The 18,689-nt window shown below is 38.7% G+C and overlaps 1 protein-coding gene and 1 long non-coding RNA gene across 21 annotated transcripts in view; both read right to left on the reverse strand.

Moving 5' to 3' along the window:
* The window catches only part of HUWE1 (HECT, UBA and WWE domain containing E3 ubiquitin protein ligase 1), a 143,592-nt gene that overhangs the window by 50,564 nt on the left and 74,339 nt on the right, over positions 1-18,689 (reverse strand). For 18 of the 20 annotated variants that reach the window (XM_036428912.2, XM_036428911.2, XM_036428928.2 and 15 more), the window contains 12 exons: positions 18,209-18,385; positions 14,923-15,168; positions 13,656-13,789; positions 12,824-12,918; positions 9,415-9,606; positions 6,838-7,054; positions 6,161-6,283; positions 5,341-5,578; positions 4,723-4,953; positions 2,348-2,470; positions 1,766-1,861; positions 890-1,159 (listed from right to left, as the gene is read on the reverse strand). In XM_036428912.2, the coding sequence (XP_036284805.1) occupies positions 890-1,159; positions 1,766-1,861; positions 2,348-2,470; positions 4,723-4,953; positions 5,341-5,578; positions 6,161-6,283; positions 6,838-7,054; positions 9,415-9,606; positions 12,824-12,918; positions 13,656-13,789; positions 14,923-15,168; positions 18,209-18,385 (2,142 nt within the window). The remainder of the gene's footprint in view (positions 1-889; positions 1,160-1,765; positions 1,862-2,347; positions 2,471-4,722; positions 4,954-5,340; positions 5,579-6,160; positions 6,284-6,837; positions 7,055-9,414; positions 9,607-12,823; positions 12,919-13,655; positions 13,790-14,922; positions 15,169-18,208; positions 18,386-18,689) is intronic. The other 2 variants (XM_036428918.2, XM_036428925.2) reach the window with 2 other exon arrangements.
* LOC123651946 lies at positions 10,097-11,168 on the reverse strand. The gene is made up of 2 exons (XR_006740959.1): positions 10,793-11,168; positions 10,097-10,440 (listed from the first exon to the last, which is right to left on the reverse strand). It is a non-coding gene; the product is annotated as an uncharacterized LOC123651946 (long non-coding RNA).

Consider the following 18,689-nt stretch of genomic DNA (forward strand, 5'->3'; position numbering starts at 1 on the left):
ATCATTGATTGGCTGTCTCCTACATGCCCCCTACAGGGGATCAAGACTGGAACACAGGCTTATACTCTGACCGGAAACCCAATTATGACCTCCTGGGTTTAAGGGACGAGGCTCAACCATTGAGTAAAACCTGCAAGGCTGCATGTTAAATTTCATGTAATAAATTTATAAAATTGTCCATTCATATTAAGGGTTGTTTTCTTAAATGGTTTTGTCTTTTACTTCTGTGATGATTCCATACATCAAAGTTGTGATTACATACATCACCTTTTGATTTCTTCTTTTATTTCTTGATTTAAAATATAAAACAAAATTAAAATGATTTAAATACAAAAATAGTAAAGAAAATACAAGCAAAATGTAAACTGGTTATCTATTTGAGTGGGGACTTAGAGACATTTATTTCGTATCCTACTTCTAAGCATTAGCATATTTTAACTGCATAATGAGGAAAAACACTGCTCAAAAAAGATAAGCACCAGGTCACAACTGTTCATCAGGATGGGGACTCATTTATCTAGTGGTTGTTGCATAGGAGGGGAGAGAAAAAACATTTATTCACTGTTAGTTCAGGGGGCCTAACTTGGTTCAGGAATGTGACACATCTTGGAGAGTTAAGATAAATCTAAAGAAATGCCTAGGAACAGAAAGCTTTGCTTTTTCCTGTCAAAGACATTTTTGTGAAATAGTTAAAATTACTTTTTATAAGAACAAACTCAAGAAAGGCTAATTACTAGATCTAGAGAATTCAAAGAGAGAGAGGGAAAAAAAGACAACATCCACATTGGGTAAATTGCAAAAATATTAATCTTTTAAAGAAATCAGGTTTTGATAGATGGCAGGAAAACCACCTTGCAAATTCCTGTCTTTTGGCCCCTTGAGAGCTTACCTGATTGACTACTTGCTTTAGAATCATGTCCCGGTAGTCTGATCCATTACGTTTTATTGCTGTCATAATGAGATCACACACCCGGTACACTGTGTCTGGCAGCTCATCAAGAAGGTGGAAGCAGCCAGGCAACATGGTGTCTGTGAAAGTGTGGAGCTCATCTTGCTCCAATGGATCAGCATCCTGGAATTTCTCTAGACATTTAGCCTCTTCCTCTTCCTGCTTTTCCCGAGCTTTCCTTTCCTCCTCCTCTTTCCGGCAAGCAACTTCCTGGAGGCAGGGAAGGAAGAGTGATGGCATGTGGAAGAGTCGAAGGAAGAAAGGCCAGGAAGACTCTAAGAATGTATTTGCCTTATCCTATGAATACCCTCTACCTTCTTTTCAAGCAAGTGAAATGTTCATTAATATGGGGCAACAGGTATGAGGGCAGCCACAAAGGCTAAGGCAAGACAAGAAAAACATAAAAGAAGGACACTTCCAACCACTAAAACATTGCCAGTTTATTCACAGAAACCTACATTATGTCCTACAAAATCATGTATATGCATTGTCCTGAATTCTCGGTCAGTATAGCAAACAGAAGCAACCAACTTTTACCTAAAAATAGACACCCAAGTTTGACTTCATGGATACTACCAAGTACATTTGGGGGTCAATTATTTGATTTGATAGTAAAGAAAAATGCTTCATCTGCCCCACTTAAAGCTTTAGGTCAATACAATGTAGATCAGTGAAGATAAGGTTGGGATAAATGATACTTCCATGTCTTTCTTTAGACTTTAATTCCACCAATTACTTTGTACTAGTAGCAGAATGTTCAGAGAAATACTAAGATCAATGTGTCAGACCCCTTTGGATGCCTTGTATTCTAGTTACCTCAGGTGACTCTGCCCTTTGATCCATTGGGATATCCTGTCCCAGAGACATGGCAATAGCTCTCATCATCTGATCCTCTTCGGACATGCTCAGATCCTACAGAGCAATAAGAGAATATGCAGCAACCATACATACCCCATTTCATAAGGAACCAGGCATCTGTGCTCAAGCTTTAGAGAAGGGGCTCCGAGTGCTGCTTTCTAGAGTTAAAATGAGCTAGACTTACCTGGTAGCTGTAAGAACAGAGAGGGAAAATCACAAGGAAATTAGGTACAGGAAAGGAGCTTTAATGTGCCACCTCAGAAAAGAGAGCCTCTTCCATGGCTTTAGGACTGTGGAGGGTTAAAGAGTTCTTCCGCAAACGAAGTCCAGTAATTTGCATGCCTGGGAGATAGGGAGCTTCTGCTTATTACATTCTAGAGCTAGAAGAGTTATTAGGAAAGGAAAATATTGGCACGAAGAAGTCTGCAAATGAGAAGGAGTTTATATAAGGGAAGACCAGTGACGAAAGCAGGAGAGGAGAAAAGCACATCAGCAGCCAAACCAATGTCCTACAAGATTTGAGCCCCTGAGCCAACTCACCCGAACAACTCCTCCCATGATTGGGGGAGGGTGGGTTAGAAGGTACTCTGTGGCCTGCTCCATGGTGCTGGTGTTCAACAAGGCCTCCATGGCATGTTCCCTTGTGAAGCCCATGTCCATGAGCTACAAAAAGAATGTAGGACCTCAGAACCACAGTAACAGAGACAACCAAACGCATTTTAAAAAGAAAGAAACCCTTTCGAGAAATGAGGTTTTCTAAGTTCACGGGAACTGAGAACATTTATGAGCTGAGATAGGTGACACCGATGGACCTGTCTACTTGGTGCTTTTGAGCATTAGAGCTGCACAATGGGACAGATGATTCTGAATTCCATCCCCTAAGAAAATGGGGTTAGATGGTTATTATCATTAATAGGATTATTCTAATTCAAAAATGACAACAGCAGAAGCAGAAGTTGGTCCTACTTTCTGGAAAACAAACTAGCAACAGAACAAGAGCCCGAAAAAAAATGACCCATTTTTCTATCACTCGGAAATAACAATGAGATGTACAGAAAGAAACCACATACCAGAGCTTTACAACATCAAATAAGGAAATGAACATCCGGCAATGAAAGAATGGCTAAGACATTAAAAAAAACACACACACCATTTTCTTAATGAAAGCAACACAAGTCTAGAGAATACATGATGACAGCTATGTAAAATCAGGCACAGAACAGAAAAATCCTCAAAATGCAAAGGAAACTCACCATATGAGAGAACATATTTGCCAACGATATATCAGATAAGGGGTTAATTTCCAAAATATATAAAGAACTCATGCAACTCAACAAAAGAAAGACAATCCAATTAAAAAAATGGTCAAAGGACCTAAGTAAACACTTCTCCAAAGAGGACATACAGATGGCCAAGAGACATGTGAAAAAGTGCTCAAAGTCACCGATTATCAGAGAGATGCAAATTAAAATCACAATGAGTTGTCACCTCACACCTGCCAGACTGGCTACCACCAATAAAGCAACAACAAACAACAAGTGCTGGTGAGGATGTGGAGAAAAGGGAACCATAGCACACCGCTGGTGGAAAACAGTATGAAGTTTCCTCAAAAAATTAAACATGGAACTGCCATTTGACCCAGTGATCCCACTTCTAGGAATATATCCTAAGAATCCCGAAACACCAGTGAGAAAGAATGCATGCACCCCTATGTTCATAGCAGTGCGATTTACAATAGCTAAGACATGGAAACAGCCCAAGAGCCCATGAGCAGATGAGTGGATAAAAAAGCTTTGGTACATTTACACAATGGAACACTATGCAGCTGGGGGGGAAAAAGAAGGGACCTGGAGAGTTTTACACTAAGTGAAATAAGCCAGCCAGAGAAAGACAAGTGTCACATGATCTCACTCATATGTGGAATGTAATGAACAAAATAAAGTGACTGACAAAGTAAGTCGAGGCATGGAAGCATGGCACAGACTGATGAATCTCAGAGGGAAGGGGGTAGAGGGGGTGGGCAGAAATTAACTGAAGAACTTATATGCATAATCCACGAACACAGACAACAGTGTAGTGAAGGCCTGGGGTGGGTGGGGTGGGGTGGGAACTGAGTGGAGGGGGGCAATGTGGGAAAAATGGGGGACATTTGTTAATACTTTCAACAATAAAGATAAATAAAGAAAAATTAGGCATAGAACCAAATGATAAAAAAGAACACAATAATTATCTTGTGTTGGTGACATTATGACTACCCTTTTAAAATATTTAAAATAAAGTGAGCATTTGTTAGTTATTATAAAAATTATGGCATGTACAGAGAAACATCAATCAGATCATCAAACCTCAGAGGGAAGGTAGGGGAGGATGGGGGTAAGGGCTAGAGATCAACCAAAGGACTCCTCTGCATGCATATAAGCCAAACCAACGGACACAGACAATAGGGAGGTGAGGGCATGAGTGGGCAGAATGGGAGGGAATACTGGGGGGATAAGAACACATATGCAACACCTTAATCAATAAAGAAATTAAAAACTAAAAAAAATTATGGCATGTATATATAGAAGTCATATGGCAAAGGTCTCTGGACATAAAGAGAACACATATGTACAAATGCTCAGAGGACTATGCTAAATAATCTTTTGAGATTTAAATGTCAAGTTCAAAAGTGCTTCCACGGAACCTACACCTCACTACTGCTTCTGGCTTACGATTTTCAAAATGTGGTTTATATGTTCATTTAAAGATGAAAAACAAACAAACACACAAACCCGTAAGGTAAAGAGCAAATTTAAATCTATATCCTGGCTAACAGGACCAGGCACTTGGTGGCACGTAAACTTAGAAAACCCACAAGCACTGCATTCTATCAGGTGCACAGTCCAGGCCCCAGGGTATAAGGTCAGAGTCTTTACCTGTTGTAGTTGCTGTTGGTTGACTTGAGGATCTCGGCGGGAGCCACCTTCCTCTTGTCCTGTATCCTCTTCTCCTCGAGACCCCTCCTTCTCTTTGCTCAGTCTCTCTCTAATGACAGGCTCTCCTCGGAGGATATGACATAGGATGGCCAGCATGGACTCCGCCATTCGCCCACCATACACCTTCAGGGGTTTCCTGTTCCACAGGTTCTTGATGCAAGTAAACGCTGCCTAGAAATAATTGGAAAAGCTGTGTGAAAATCACTCCCCCCCCCCCACTTCAAAAAGCCCTGTTGAGGAATGAGCCAAAGTCCTTCCACAATCAGTCCATGCCAACAACAAAACCCTAGGTCAGTAGTGAAGGGGCCTAAATAAGCACAGAGAAGGGGCATTTAATGCAACCTAGAAATATCAATCTGAAGTTTAAGGTTCAAATATCTACACCGTGGAAAATTCTCAAATGATCCCTATTCCCTTCTGTAATGCAGCCCTATCTGGGAATATACTCTAATAGTTGTCTAATCATCAAGGTATTTAATCAAGGAGGACAAAACAGAGTAGGAGTGATCTATATCAGCATGAGGAATTCCTCTTGGTTTTAGAATGCTGAATACTCACTTTCTGAGTTACCACAAGGAATCGGAGGGCACTGAATTGTGGAAAGTTCTGGACACTTCCAGGCAATTTGGCAGGCAGTGAATGTGGTGATTCAAGCACCGTGGTAGGATTCACCATCTTCTCCACCAACATAAGCCAAGCATCTAGGAATTCTCCTGTGCCGTCAGGTAAGTCTGAATGCTCCAATCCTTCAGCAACAGGAACTTTGCCACCCATGGACAGAGCCCAGTTGAAAGTTCTAAATTCAAATAAGAAAAAATAAGGAGAGAGAACATTAGTATTTTAGATGGGGTAGTGGTAAAAAGGACATTTGATAGGTTCCTAGTCTTTATGTTGGCACCTCATGTCCCTCCCCTTGGAGCCATTGCTTCTAATCTGTCCCACATTTATTAGATTTAACTTTTTCGGTCTTTGTTCAAGCTGTGAGATATTATTAACATGTAACATGTAAATTTCAGGTGTACAGTGTTATGATTTGATACACATACATGTTGAAAAATGATTACCACTTTTAGCATTCGTTTTTAAAGCCAAAATAAACAAACAAAAAGTGAAGCTTAGATTAAAATTTTGACCGAGAATCAGAAAAATCATATTGAGAAACAACAGAAAAGGATAAGCCTACTAAAAAATAGGTACCAGACATTGGAAACCAAATGAGGAAAAGCAGAGACCCTTTACAAACACCTCTAGAAAGGCTGAATCCAAGAAAGATGGAGGGAAATAAGGGCTAGTGCCCAAAATGTGTAAGGGTACAACCGACGGTTGTCTCTATGTATCCCAATGTCACAAGAGAGGTGGCTTAGAAGTTGATCCTTACTCAAAAAGAGCATTGTGGCCTCCAGAGCAGAGAAACTTCTGCAGCATGAGATGGTAGGGATACTTCCTCTCATCAAACAGCATCGGGGATGTAAAACCAACAGAACAGATGAAGAACGTTAGCCTGAAAGAAGGGAAAAAACATAATTAACATTCTCCGAGGCAGACACTAACACGACAGGCAATTCATGTACAATAGAAGCCAAGAGTAAAATTTAACAGTGCACTGAGCTGACTGAAATGCATGGGGGTGATTAGTCTGCTTGTTAAAATTTCTTGTTTCTAAGTAAGCTCCCACCTACTAAATATACCAGGTTATTGAAATGCAGTTTGATTATAAATGCTTTGAAAATCTCTGTATTCTAGACTAGGGGTGTTGAACTCAATCAGAAAAGGGGCCAAAATCTAAAATCCAGCCTAAATCGTGGGCCGAATGGTTTACTGAACAGTCATAAACTGTCACTGCGATGGAAACGCAGCGGAGTGCAGTGATGACAGCGCGGTGCGGGCCACATTGCAAGGCCTGGCGGGACGGATTTGGCCCGCGGGCCTTGTGTTTGACACATGTGTTCTAGACTAAGTAGAACCAAAACAGGTCCCTAAACTGTATTTGCAGAACACAGCTAGAGAAAGAGCCCACCAAGACAATTTGACTCTGGATCTTAAGCAGAACCTTACCTGAAGCGGGGAGTCGGTGTATAAGGTGGAGGCTGCCAAGATAAGCCTTTTGTGAGGAGCTTGGTGAGGGCTGAGGCGGTTGATCGAGCAGCGGGTGTCGGTGCTGTGGTGGTGCTGGCAGCATGATGGCTCCTTCTCTGGCGGACAGGAGACCCCACACAGAGTTTAACAAGGAGTCCAAACAGCTCAGCAAGTGCTCGGCCTAATCTAGAAGAGGCTGGAATCCAAAAGTTAGAATAAGGCGGACAGTATTCTCAGAATTAGTTTCATTTATAACAGACACATTAGCATTAATACATTTTTATGACTGACCACTTCCTGCCAGCCAACACGTAGGAAACACCTGGATTTGTCTCTCTACATCAAAATCCAAAAGGGAAGTTCCACAGGGAATAAATGCCTCTTTCAAAGGCAGGAGACAGAGACATGTCTTGGCGCTGGATATATAACAAACATGAAAGTCAAACAAGACAAATATTCAGACTGCTAGAGGAAGTAGAAATTGAAACCACCTTTGCAGAGAGTAATATAGCAGTAAGAACTACTTAAGTAAATAATACATTTACTGGGTTATTATGAAGTCACTTATAATGCCTACAGAGAACTTTAAAAATGACAAAAATGTTAATGACAGACCAGAAAAGAACATCATACATATTATATATTGTCCTTTTACATTACAGATATGGTCCCCAAAGGGAAAAAGACAGCTAGGAAAAGCATAAACAATTTTAAGTGGCTTTCTTAAGGTGTTAGGTAGATTATAAGTATTTCAAATTATTTTTGGGAAATGTTTTTGGTATTATGTCAGTGATTTTCAACCAGCATGCCATGTGTCACAAGAATTTTTAAAACCTAAAATTCCTGACTATTTAGTCAGGGGCACTTACCTCGTTTCCATTAGATTGTCAAATAAAAAAGTGACTACAGCCAATACAACAATAGCCAGCAGTGTGAATTAATCAAAATCATACCAATTTTAAGTCAGATTGGCAAAAAATATATTTTGGGGTGTGCTGAGTGTTTTAGTAATTAATTTATGTGTGCCACAAGATGAAAAAGGTTGAGAATTTCAAGTATATACGGTTGAACCAAAAAGTACAATCCAAAAAACATGTAAAAGGAAATGGATAGAAAAAAGAAGATATGCCTAGGCATATTATATTTTTGCATTAACTTGCTTTTCTTAAAATAATTCTCCATACTTGAATACTTGCATTACCTGGTTAGAGATTGAATACGCCCAGATTCTAAAAATCTAATGCACCCAAACTTAAGTTTGTACTTTTTTCACCACTGCCTTCGGTTGACCAGACACCAAAGTGGCTCAAAGGTAGTCAGCAAGGTCAGCAACCACAAAAAAATAGACATCAAAATCATGAGGTGGACCCACACAGAAACCTTAGAATTACCCAAGGTCATACATAGCATACATAGTCCAAGACATCTAACCAAGAAAGGGGAGCCATCTTCTAGGTCAATCTTCCTTCCGTTTGGGTTAGTAGTGGTAGGTTTCCAAATTAAAACAAAAGGAGTAGAATTACGTAAATTAGAACAGAATGTTCAAGGGGTTTTAAGATAACAAATGGCAACGCCAAACAAAAGCTGTTTTCTGCTTGCTTTGGGGCCGAGCTCGACTCCCAGAGTCTAAATTTAACACCTTCAATTTCCTCTACATTAAGGTGGCAGAAACTGGCAAATACCGAGGAACAGAAAAAACAGACCCTCCAAACATTGATATTACATTAAAGGGCAAAAAAAAAATGGCAGAGACAGATTAGTGTACATCTTTAATGTGGTCTTGTATCATGCTAATGTGATCTCCAGAGTTGTCAAAGTGACTTGACTAAAATACAAATAAATTAACCATGTCACTTGCTATGTATAAGGGACAGAGAAAGAGAAGACTGGATGGAATAGCAAAACAGGTAACTGGAAAGTAGAGTTTTATACTACAAAAGTCAAGAAAAGAGCATTTTAAGAAGGTCAACTATCATGCAATAGAGAAGTGACAAGGAGTCTGAAACATACAAGAAACTTAGCATTAAGGAGGTTGTAGGTATTTTGGTAAGACATTTCAGTAGAATTGGTGGAAGCAGAAGCCATTTGCAGTTGAAGAATGAATAGCAGGGAAGGAACTATAGATAGGGAAATGGTAGAGTGTTTTTAGTAAGTGATTCTCTTATCTTTGAATCCCTAGCAATAAATACAGAACCTATCACATAGTACACTCAATAAAGTATACCTAAAAACGAGCCACCAAAGTTTTTTCCTTTGTAATCCTCACCCGAGGATATTTTTTCCATTGATTTTTACAGAGAGAAACACTGATGTGAGACACATGGATTGGTTGCCTCCCACATGCACCCTAACCAGGGCAGACCAGGGACAGGGATTGAACCAGCGACCCTTTGATGCTTGGGCCAATGCACTGAGGAACATCAGCCAAGGCAAGCCACCAAAGTTTTAAATTTCCTTAATGGGAATGGGCAAATACAGCCATACCAACTCAATTTGTTTGAGAACCGGTTAAGGCTCTGAAAGCCAGAAAAGGGAGTGGAAAAAGGAATCACTCACCTGACAATAAAGGCTTGATTTGCTTAATTCTGGCAGCCATGGCAGGTGTGATTTTAGATTTGCCCTTGGAGTCTGAAGCAGTAGGTTCGTCTGTCTCCATAGGAGCCAGTGTGTCACCATCAAGCCCGATGCCTTCCAACAAGCCTTGGGTAGAAGCATCCATACTTGCAGCTGTGGCATCCTGCTCCCCATCTATAGACAGAAGAGAAGACCAGTAAGACCATGTGAAACCAGCATTTACCTGGTTCCTTGTTCTGAAGAGTCCCAAATCTGAAAAGAATCTACCTAAATTTGAAAAGAAAAAACAAACAAACAAAAAAACCCAAAACAATCAAACAAAAAACAACAACAAAAAACAAAACAAAAAAATCCCAAACTATACTGATATGCTTCTCTCCTTGGAGCTCTTTTTAGCTAATACTGACATCTCCCAATGAAAGCTTATGAACAGCCTTAATCCAAGGCTACTGTGGAAGACTGCAGGCACTTCAAAATCCAGGGGTACCCCTTAGGCCGACTACAATGTGCATGGTGCCCTCATACTGTCAGGGAGCATGCCCTGCAAGAATTCTATAGCTTATTAGTAAACTCATGGCACATGTCATAGATTACACCACTGTAGAAATATAAAACCTAGAACTTATGATTTTTGTACATAAATGTGAGATATGTATTTTTTGGGTGTGTGTGTGTACTCTTAGATTTAAGAATTGGCTTTAGGTGAATGTTATAAAACACCCCACCAAGTTTTCTGGAAAAACTAAGTGCAAACTGAGTCATCTTGGTTTCATGTGCGAAAGACACTGCTGGGAAAAATGTGCATGGATTAGAGAAGGTAATCCTTTGACACTATTTTAATTTTGTTCTCAGTTCTTTTTCTTGAGTTAAATTTGATGTATTTTGATACTCTAATTGTTGGTTTGGTTCATTTTCTCCAAAATTAACCTTGTCAGGTGTGTATATATTTTATTAATTCTGTAACCTGTTCCATACTGTAACATCAGTCCTTATTTGTTTCCTAAGTTACTAGTCCCGGTGCATGGAAATTCATGAACTGGAGAGGGGTCTCCTAGCATGGCCTGCCAGGCGACCTGGCAATCAGGGGAAGGTGATTCCCCATTACACCTCTGCTGCTGCCACTGCTGGCAGCGCAAGCCTTGGCAGGCCCTGGTTACCTGCACCTTGAGCGGACCCTAGGTAGCTGAGGGGACTGGGGGACTTCGGAGCCAGGTGCCCTGGTGAAGCTGAGGGTACTGGACGCTGCCATCTTGTTGCTGTGGGGGTCGCCATCATTGAGGGCGGGACAATCAATTAGCATATTCCATCTTTGTGATGGCACGAGGGTCCATTAGCATATTCCCTCTTTATTAGATAGAACATCTGCTATCTATTAATTTACACTTTTAGTAATTTCAATAAAGTTTAAAGCATATCTGATGCATTTTTATACATAAAATTATCTTTAGGATAGTTTATCAAAAGGATTTCCTCCCTAATGCAGAATATAGGAGAAAAAACTTCCTAAAAAAGCTGCTTTTATTAATTTTACGTTTGTTATATTAGGGTCAGAAAATTATGTATCATTTCTGCTTATTGAAATTTGGAACTTGTATTGTGCTATAACATAAAAGCTATTTTCTAAACTAGCACTGTTTATTAGAAATATAATGAGTTATATATATCTTAAATTTTCTACTATCCATATAAAAATGTAAATAGAAACAAGTATAATTTTAATATACTTTTAATCCAAATTAAATTCTCAAGATTTTACATTCTATACTAAATACTTTAAAATGGTATCTATTTTATAGTTCATAATAATTGATATGTGTTTATATTTAATACAATTTAGTTTGAAAAAAGATTTACATACCCAACTTGTTCCAAACATATTTAAAAGTCTTCCAACTAGAGAACAGGGTAACAATGGTTACATTTAAAATAATAAAAATTAAAAATTCAGTTTTCTCCACCCAACCTAAGACCTCAAATTAACTACCATATTTTTCGGACCATAAGACGCACTTTTCCCCCCCCAGAAGTGGGGGGGGAAAGTCCCTGCGTCTTATGGTCCAAATATAGCCTACACATATACTTTTAAGAAAAAGTTTTTTTTACTTGCCCGGCTCTGTGTGGTCTCTGTGTGCTTGCCCGGCTCTAAAATGGTTCTAAATGCTGCTGTTTACTTTACAGGGTTGATTACATGTGTTTATGACTGTGATGTTGGGTTTTAATGCACATAAAATATTTTAGGACACTATTTGTTTCAGAATCTTTTTTTCTTCATTTCCCTTCTCTAAAAACTGGTGCGTCTTATGGTCCGGAGCGTCTTATGGTCCAAAAAATACGGTATATCTGAAACAACCTTATTTCCAAATAAGGTCATATTCTAAGGAGCTTGCAGGGGGTGGTGGTGGTAGTGGAAGGGGGGACAAATTTCAACCCATTACCACCTTCCCCTTAATAAAAGAAAAAAAGAGAGAGGGAGACAGGAGGGTGGGGGAGAATGAAGAAGTAAGAAAAATATTTAGTTTTTTAGTTGTACTAGCTATATTAAAGTATTCAACACTCATACATAGTTAGAGGCTACCATATTGGACATTGTGGTTTTAGTGTGCCACAGCCAATTAAAAATTATTTAGCTGAAAAACAAGCATATACAAAAATTAAAGTCCCATCATACCCTTTGATAGGGTAATTTCTAGGAATCAATCTGAGAGTTGCATAACACTACATACAAAGATGTTCACTTTTCAAATTGTACATTAGAAATTTAACAGGGAATGATTAATTCCTTGTACCTTAATGACACTTAATGTTAAGTGAAAAGAGATCTGTAAAATGTTGTATCTAAGACAACTGTAGCTATGTTAATAAAATATATCCTCAGGGTAAAAGCTTACAAAGACACTTTCAAAATATTATATTTTGTGTGGTACAAATATGGGTGATTCTTCTTTCTACTACACCTTCAAATTTTTACCACTGTGTGTATATATTTTTATACAAAAATTGATAAAAAGCTAACTTTTAAAATAATTAAAAATCGATGAAAGGGCCCTGACCAGTGCAGCTCAGTTAGTTGAGCATTGTCCCTTGCACCAAAAGGTCACAGGCTGGATTCCTGGTAAGGACACATGCCTGGATTATGCACTCACTCCCTACCTAGTAGGGGGCATGTAGGTGGCAGTTGACAAGACATTTTTCTCTCCCTCTCCCTTTCCCTTTCCCTTTCTAAAAAAATATAAATAAATAAAAACATTAAAAAAACAAAAACAAAAAAAAACAATGAAAGGAAAAAATTAAGGATTAGAGGTGTTAGAATGTTAAACTAAACTTTCAAACCGACCTGTAAAGACAGACAGAACTTAAAAGAACGTCTGAGATTTTAGTTTCTTGGAGTTACCTGCTCTTTTTCCGCCCTGGGTCGTACCTGCCTTCTCATCCTTTGGAACCAGCTTCTGCATGTCCGCTTGGCCAAATTCACACCCAGATGGTAGGCTGCCACAAGAGAAATAGTGAGCCCAAAAACTTAGATATAATAGTTCATATCTTATGTTGTGCTTGGTCTCTAACTTGCTTAGTTGACACTATCCTTCCTATAGCAGGCAAGTTGACCTAACAGAACATCTCAATGATAGAATTCCTGAAGTAGCACTCAACAGGTTTCCAACTCAAATTTTTCAATATGGTTAACAACAGGCCAAATTTTAAAAGCCACTATGTTATCTCATCATAAAACAGATACATAAATCAGATTTTTAGGTAAGTCCCTAGGCTGGTGAGGACAATGTTACAAATTGAATGTTTGTGCCCCTCCCTAAACTTGATATATTGAAACCCTAATGCAGATGTGATGGTATTAGTGGGAAAGGCCTTTGGGAGGTGCTTAAGTCACAAGGGTGGAACCTTCACAAATGGGACTAGTGTCCTTAGTCCCTTCTGCCATGTGGGGTTACAACAAGAAGTCTGTGTCCTGGAAGGGGGCCCTCACCCAATCATGTTGGCGCCATGATCTCAGACTTCCCGCCTCCAGAACCCTGAGCAATACATTTCTGTTGTTTATAAGGACCCAGTCTGTGATATTTTGTTATAGCAGCCAGAACGGACGAAGACAGACAAGGAAGCCTCTGAACTCTTTCCTATACACTTCTATCCTTGACTGAAGACCAATACTCCAGGCTCACTGAGCTTAGTTTTTCCGTTAGGAAAGAAATAAGAGTTGACCAATCCCTTACCTGTTTGGGGTACACAGGGAGAGGAGGACAGTGCTTTCCCACACCAGGGAGCAGTACAGCTGGCTCAGCTTGCTCAGAACGCTCAGACCCAACTGAGAACCCCACTGGTTTACGGAGATGGAACGAATTTCACTCTGCAACCAAAGTAAAAAGAAGATGATCTTTGGATTGATCTCTGAATAATTATATTCAAAATCAGCTGTTTAACAAGGATGAAGGATTCTATTTTCCCTTCTGTATTATTTTCACAGTTGTCTTTTTCAAAAAAGCTTCCACATTTAAGATCACAGTTCCATACGGTATTCTTTGACAATATTTATAATCTGACTCTAACATCTCTTTTAATTGCTTTTTGTAAAGTGAAAAACAGAAGTCATAGGTAACCTTATTTTTCCAAGTCAAACAAACAGTTTTGTAAATTCATTGACAGCTTTCTAATTTCTTCGGTGATGGGGGCATGCTATTTCCATCATTTATTTCAATAAATATTTAGATTTATTTAATTCATTCAATTAAACATTTCATTTAATTAAGAAAAATGAATCCCTAAGGCTTTGGTATATAGTCTAAGTATTTCTAAAGAATTTATGACTGCTTTTCATTTGACTTGATTCAATGAATATACTTCTGCTCAATAGAATAAAACAGGGCTGCTAAAATATTGTACCATTAATCTTTACAATAGATTACTTGAGTAAAGATAGTAAAACTGTGAGCACACAAATAAACCCACATTTCTGGAATCACAAGATGAACCTCACAAGGACTGTAGGCATAGGGTTTGTATTTGGGAAATCTTTAGTAATCTGTTCATTTACATTGACTTAAATGTTCTGTTGTCAAACTTCCTTCTTGGCATCCCATTATCAAGCCTCAGGCATTTGTAGAAAGATTAGGAAGTAACAGGCCAGATGAGGCTTGCCTGCTTCAAAGATTAACTATACATTCCAGGCGGTCCATATGAATGCTACATATTTGCTATTTAAACCAACCCCTTTTACGCTTAAAAAGGTCGGGTTCACAAAACAAATATGTGGTCACTCAACTTCTAATGAATAAAAAAAAAAATACTTAGGGAAAGTGAAACTAGACAGAAAGTTAAAGCATAGACCTAAGTCAACCATGGGAAAGAAAAAATCTTACCCTAAAGCTGTTCTTTCATTAGCTAGCCTAGGTAGAACTGCTAAGCACAGTAAGATGCCACATGGACACCCTAGGTATTTCACTGCCTTTAAACCAACATGTTTACCCCTAAGATAACTCTTACCTGTCCAACTCTGCAAGTATGAACAAACATCATGATGTAGGCGTGGGCAGCAGTGAGTGCATGCAGCAGAGGTGTGGCCTGAGCTGAGAGGGTAGCATCAGTGACATTGCCAGCACAAGCCAGTTCTCGCAGCAGCACTGAACCCCCAGGAGATTCGATTGGGCGGTGTAAGGGCTCCAAAGAGGACAGGATGGAGTCCAACTGAAGGAGACCCTCCTGAAGGACCTTGGGTTCATGCGACAGTGTCTGAAACAAGAAGAATTAAAACATGTATAGTGAACTTCATATGCATGTCTTTCATAGTCACAATAGAAGAAATGGAAGATAAGTCTCACAGTTTCAGACTTGGCCATTGTCTCTTAATAAATGGTGGAGCCAAGACATGAATGTAGCTAACACACCTCAACACCTCCCAGAGCAACACATTACTTTTCTCAAATGAGAGGCTTTCAAATGTGGTAAGCCAATAAATTTGAATATACTCATAGCCAGGTCTTCATGCTATAAGATGAATTCCAAATTTTGTTCAACAGGGAGCAAAGTTAGGCAAAGTTCCAAAGCATGGAAGTAAACCACTATTATAAATGTTCTTTCCTTCCAACAACAAGAGAGACTGCTCTAGGACAGGCATCAGCTAGTCAATTTGTTTGTTTTATGAGACAACTCAAGGATTATATGGCCTTTGTACTATCTTTGAATCTTAAAAAATATCTGATAGTAAAATACTATCACTTGTCATTGAAATATGAGAACTTATGTAACTTTCCTACGGCTTTAAATAGACCTATCTATTCCCACATAGTATCTTAAGAAGTGAGATAAGAATGGAGCAGCCCTTTTCCCTCTCTTAGTTATGAAATAACAAATATTCACAGAGTAAAGCAAAATAAAACATTAAATGCAGACATGTCATAATTATGGATCTTTTTAAGTTCATAAGCAACTGGACTTATGATTTGTAGCAGAAAATAGTTATTATCGTCCACCCAGCTAATAAAAGAGCTTCATAGATTTAATGTAATCCCTATAAAAATCTCAATGGTGGTTTTATGGATTTTTTTTTTTACAGAAATATAAAAATCTCTTTAAATTCATATAACAATTTTAAGGGACCGAATGAGATATAAATATCGTGAAAAAGAACAAAGTTGAAGGTCTCACACTACCTGATTTCCAAAATTGACACCACAAAGCTATAGAAATAAGAAGTGTGGTACTGCCCTAGCCAGTTTGGCTCAGTGGATAGAATGTTGGCCCATGGACTGAAGGGTCCTGCGTTTGATTCTGGTCAAGAGCATGTACGTCAGTTGCAGGGTTGATCCCCAGCTCTGTTTGGGGCTCGTGAGAGAGCCACCCAATCAATGTTTCTCTCTCTCCCCCCCTCTCTCCAAAAATTACTGGAAAAATACCCTCAGGTGAGGATCAACAATAAAGTGGTACTGACAAAGACAGACATCAAGGCTAATGAAATAGAACAGGAAGCACCCAAATAAACCCTCACATATATGGCCAAATGACATTTGACAAGGGTGCAATAGGGAAAGGACAGTCTTTTCAACAAACAGTGTTAGCTAAAGAATGAAGTTGGACCTTATCTGGTACCATATAAAAAAAAAAACTAATTCAAAATACATCAAAGATCTAAATGTAAGAGCTAAAACTATAAAACACAAGAAGCTGTAGTGTAGCTGCACAACATTGGACTTGGCAATGATTTCTTAGATATGACACGAAAAGCACAAGTAACAAAAGTAAAAACAAATACAATAACCTGGACTTCTTCAAAATTGAAACTAAAACAGTCAACAAAGTGAAAAGGTAACCCATGAAATGGGAAAAGTATGTGCAAATCATTTATCTGATAAGGGACTAATACCCAAAATATATAGAGAACTACAACTCAATAACAAAAAATAACCCATAGAAGAACGCACCAAGGCCCTGAACAGATAGTTCTCCAAAAATAGTCTAATAACAACAAGAACATGAAAAGATGCTCAACATCATTAACCAGGGAGAAGCAAATAAAAACCACAAGATCTCATTTCACACCCACTGGATTGGCTACTATAAAACAAACAAACAAACAAACAAAAACAAACAAACAAAAAAACACCAGAAAATAGTAAGCGTTGGTGAGGATGTGGAGAAATCAGAATCCTTGTGCACTGCTGGTTGAAATGTGAAATGTGAAGGTGCGTGGAAAATAGTGTGGTAGTACCCCCACAAATTAAAACCAGTACTACCATATGATTCAGCACTACTATTTGTGGGTATACGTCCAAAAGTACTGAAAGCAGGTGGAATTTAAAGAAGTCAGATTCACAGAACCAGGGAACAGAATGATGGTTTGTCAGGGGCTGGAGGGAAACGTGGAGATATTGGTCAAAGGGTACAAATGTTCAGTGACAGGATGAATAACTGCTGGGGACTTAATGTATAACATGGTGACCATAGGTAATAATGTATTCTACTCAACAAATTTGCTAAGAGTAGACCTCAAGTGTTCTCACCACATACAAAAGCAGAGGTTTGAAATATTCACACACCCATGTTCATAGCAGCACTAATTTATAATAATAGTCAAGACATGGAAGCACCCCAAAGGTTTATCAATGAATAAATATCTATAAACAAAACCTGGTTTAAACATCAGAATGGAGTAAATTCAGCCTTAATAAAGGAAATTAGGACATAACCAAAAACATGGATGAATCTTAAAGACATAATGCTAAGCAAAATAAGCCAGTCACAGAAGGACAAGTACCTTATGAAGTGCATTTTACATGAGGTAAACTGTCATACAGTCAACTGTCATACAGATAGAAAGTAGAATGGTGTTTAATCAGGGGCTGGGAGGGAGAGGGGATGGGGTAGTTGTTGAATGGGTATAGAATTTCAGTTGTTCAAGATGAAGGGAGTTCTGGAGATGGGTTGCACAATAATATTAATGAAGTTAACACTACTGAACTGTGTACACTTAAAAATGGTTAAAGTGATAAATATCATGCTACATATATTTTACCACTTTCAAAATCAAATAAACTGAAGTGTTCGAACTATTTACTGACCGAACTCAGGAACAAAAAATAAACACTTCAATTTTTCAAAGAGAAAAAAAGGTGGCACACTATTCATTAGTCATATAATTCACCATTAGTATGTGACCACAGATTTCATCATTACTTTTTAGTTGGAGGTAAAGGAAGACCACAGTAGAAACACACAGATAGTATTGGAACAGACGTCTAAAAACAATGAAAATATTCGACCAGATGCTTCTTACCAATATGGATTTGCAGACACCTGCAACAGCCTGACAGGCTGCAGATGTGGGAAAGTCAATGGGCAGATTGGGAAGACCCAGAATGGTAACCAAAGGCAAGAGTCCTTTCTGATTCACAAATTCCTGGCAGTGGTCATCTGTTGTATTGTTGCTCAGAATAGATTCCACAAATTTCATCTAAGTAACAAAAAATTGAAAAAAAGAGTTAGAGCCTGACACTTCAAAGGCCAGCTTGGAGTAAGGACAGGGGTAGCCTTATAGTAACGAAATCAGTATTTTCTAGAATAACAAAACTTCAGGTAAACAGGGAAAGATATATATGAACACTAAACACCCATAAATTAAGGAATAATGGAAACTTCTTCCCAAGCCACCTTTTCAGCCACACACAAAGTAATAAAATTGGAGAGCAGAGAGGTTAAATAACTTGCCACACCATGAGCTAGTGGCAGATTCAAGTCTAGTCTCTTATTTTCCTCAT

This window comes from Pipistrellus kuhlii, unplaced genomic scaffold, assembly GCF_014108245.1.
Source record: "Pipistrellus kuhlii isolate mPipKuh1 unplaced genomic scaffold, mPipKuh1.p scaffold_m20_p_95, whole genome shotgun sequence".
NCBI lineage: Eukaryota > Metazoa > Chordata > Mammalia > Chiroptera > Vespertilionidae > Pipistrellus > Pipistrellus kuhlii.